This window comes from Merops nubicus, unplaced genomic scaffold, assembly GCF_000691845.1.
Source record: "Merops nubicus isolate BGI_N331 unplaced genomic scaffold, ASM69184v1 scaffold26917, whole genome shotgun sequence".
Lineage (NCBI taxonomy): Eukaryota > Metazoa > Chordata > Aves > Coraciiformes > Meropidae > Merops > Merops nubicus.
Window position 1 is genome coordinate 1 of NW_008619994.1, and position 3411 is coordinate 3411.

The following is a 3411-nucleotide window of genomic DNA, read 5'->3' on the forward strand; positions in this document are numbered from 1 at the left end:
GATGCTGCAGATCTCATCCACAACGCTGCAGGACCTCCTGTGCACCTCACCCCTCTTCTTTCTTTGGCAAACAGGTTCACGGGGTTAATTCACAGCTTCAGGACCTGCCTGTGGCTGCCCCTCCCTGGCCACTCTTGGGAGATGAGACAGGTAAGGACATAGAGGAAGGAGATGGAGCTTCTGCTCCTCCAAACCCCACGGAGCCCTCTGCCACCAGCTCAGGAGTCCTGCTCCATGCCCAGGGCTGGCACCTGCAGAGCTGTGCCCCGTGCTCCCATCCCCAGCCTGCAGTGGATGGCAGCACTTGGCACCCAGCCACCAAAGCAAGGTGACAGCCACATTGTCCCTGGCCATGCACGGTGAGCTGGCACCCACCAGCACCCAGGGACACGAGGAACAGGCAATGCAATACCCCCTGGGCTCTGGTGACCTGGCACAGAGGGCTGTGCCACTTTATTCCCCCTCAGGGTAGGAACATGAGCTGCATGAAGCCACTGCCAGGTGCATTTTAAATGGCACGGGGTGTGAGGGGTGATGTTAGCTCTGGGGATGTGCTGAGGTGGCAGCTTGGTGCCAAATACCCGTGAGAGCTGAGCCCCTTCCCACTCTTCACAACAGTCCTCAGACTTTCTGCCAGCTTCAAAAACTTCTCTGGATGCTCTCGCTCTAGAGTCCTCCCAAAGGACCTGCCCCTGGCACCCTCTGGTGCTGCCACCCCCACAGCACCCTGCCAGTGATGGGACCAAGCCATGACATTAATTCCCCCTTGTTTGGGCAAAGCAGAAAGGGGCTTGTGTCTTCTGACCTGCCTCAGCTGGGGTTACAGCCACAGCCAGGAGAAAAACAGGCGCTAGGAAAAGGCAGTGCTAGAAGGAAGGGTAAGATCTATTAAAAAAGCTTTGGGCTGCTGGCTATCTGACCACAAAAAGACTAAAAATCTGCTCATTTCTGAGCCCACCCGTATTTCAGAACTGCTAAAAGGCCAGATTCTTCTCATAAAAATCCAGAAAAAAGTTTAAAATCCATTCATATCACCACCCTCACCTCCAAGAAACCTTTAAAAAAAGAAAAGAGCCACAGGTGGGCTGAGGCAGGAAGGAAAAGGGGTGGGCAGGGCTGGCTCCTGCCCCCATCACACACCCGGGGACACCCCAGGATGAGGGGGTGCTGCTGGGTGCCCCCAGGCTGCACCTCAGCCTCCTGCTCCCCCACGACATGTGCCAGCGAGCGCAGCGGGCTGGGGCCAAGGGACCTGGGAACACGGACACCCCAAAATTCTCCTCTCCCTTTGCTGGGTGGGATTTTAGCATCCAGCACCCAGGGGTCTGGCCGTGTCCATCCTGCTCCTGGCAAGGGCAACGTCCGTGCTGCCCGGCTGTGCCCGAGCCCCAGGGTGGGGACATAAAGCTTTGGGGTCACTCTAAGCTGGTATGTGACACACAGACTCTGCTGCTGAGGCCTGGCATTAGGAAAGGGGCATCCCGTGGGCGGGGGGATGACGTGCAGGTTAAAATGAAACCCATCCTCCCCGCTGCTAGAATCTGCCTAATCCCAGCCCCGGGAGCGAGGGAAGCCATGGCATAAGGAGAGTGCAGATGTGGAGTCAGGGCTGGGCTCCACGGGGACCTGCTAGGACAAAGGTGGAGCACTGGGCTGGAAAAAGCAGAGAGGTGGCTGGTGCTCACTCCAAAGCCCACTCTGCCAGCCACTGCTGGCACCGGGCTCGCTGCTCCTCCGTCTCCGGGCTCTCGGCTTCGCTCCGCGCCTCCTCCCCTCCAGCACCCAGCACAGCCTCCTGCCTCTCCTCCTCCTCCTCCCCCTTCTGCAGCACCTTGTCCTTCAGCTCTTGGATGGTGTCATCCAGCCCGTGGACGACGTGGTGGGGCACCCAGTTGCCATCCATGGCCGTGAGGAAGGGGTCGGGGGCGCAGACCTCGACGAGCTCCTTGCGGGTGGGGATGCGCAGGTAGTAGGCGTGGAGCATCATCCTGTAGGGGCTGCTGTCCTTCCTGTGGCTGTAGGTGAAGTCCCCCACGATGGGGTGGCCGATGGCACTGCAGTGAACCCGCAGCTGATGAGTCCGTCCTGTGGGACAGAGGGGAGCAGGGGAGTTGGGGGGACACGGGGGGAATTGGGGACACGGAATCCCTCCTTGAGGGGTGGTGTGAGGTGGGGCAGATGCAGCTGCCCTGGTAAAGACCTGACAAAGACCAGGGCTTGACAAAGGCCTGATAAATCTGGAAGCTTTGTGGCTGTTAAAATTTGGTCCCTTTGTTTCAGGACTTTGCCCACCACTAATGAGACTGATCACAGATTGGACTCAGCAGGGTATAATCTCCCTGCTGGAGAGTGGATCTGAAACCCCTTGGAGCAAGTGGGTTTGATTGTCTTGGACTCCCCCCTTGGATGGGGACACTGCCCAAGGGAAGTTCCCAGGACTGAGTGAGCCCTCCCACCAATAATTAGACTGATCACAGGTTGGACTCAGCAGGGTATAAACAGAGCCCCACTGGAGAGTGCATCTGAAACCCCTTGGAGCAAGTGGATTTGTCTTGGACTCCCCCCTTGGATCAGGACACTGCCCAAGGAAAGTTCCCAGGACTGAGTGAGCCCTCCCCCCTGTTTTGGTGAGTGAATATTGCTTCTGGATATATCACCTTGAGTAGACTGATCACAGGTTGGACTCAGCAGGGTATAAACAGAGCCCCACTGGAGAGTGCATCTGAAACCCCTTGGAGCAAGTGGATTTGTCTTGGACTCCCCCCTTGGATCAGGACACTGCCCAAGGAAAGTTCCCAGGACTGAGTGAGCCCTCCCCCCTGTTTTGGTGAGTGAATATTGCTTCTGGATATATCACCTTGAGTGACCCCCTTTGGGTACTCTCCAGTGGGAGGTTCTCCCTTTTATGAGGGAGTGTGCCCACACTTTGGTTCATCTTTCTCAAGACACCATTCCTAAGTGAAGGAATGAGTTGTGCAGGGGTACATTCCCACCTGGCATCCCAGCTTGTCATTCTCTTTGGTCTTTTGGGAGTTCTGGGTCATTTTGGCTGCAATAAATCCACATTTTGGGGAGCTACTGCTGTCCAATCTGTGGGTGCCCCACAATGGAGGTGACAACTCACCCCATGGCTTTGGTCCAGAGAACTGGAGCCATCCATGAGCTGAGTGCAGCTCTTGGCTTTGCTCAGCCCTTTACCTTGGATGCCACCACCCTGCAGCCAGGGCTGCAAGCTCAGGTCCCTCTGCAGCACCTCTGTGCCTCCCTCACCCACCCAGCCTCACCCCCCTGTGCTGCTGGGGACACCCCAGCCCCACCCCAGCCCCCAGCACCCACCTGTCAGGGGCTGCAGCAGCACCTTGGTGACGGGGTCTCCGCTGTAGGAGCCGTGCTCCAGCACAATCAGCTCCG

At 57.6% G+C, this 3411-nt stretch overlaps 1 protein-coding gene across 1 annotated transcript; it reads right to left on the reverse strand.

Moving 5' to 3' along the window:
• Positions 1-1681: 1681 nt before the first annotated feature.
• Positions 1682-3403, reverse strand: RPUSD1 (RNA pseudouridylate synthase domain containing 1; the record flags this gene model as incomplete). Its single annotated transcript, XM_008943995.1, has 2 exons — positions 1682-2085; positions 3337-3403. Coding segments are annotated over 2 exons (471 nt in total), but the record flags the coding sequence as incomplete, so codon positions are not given.
• Between the last annotated feature and the right edge of the window lie 8 nt (positions 3404-3411).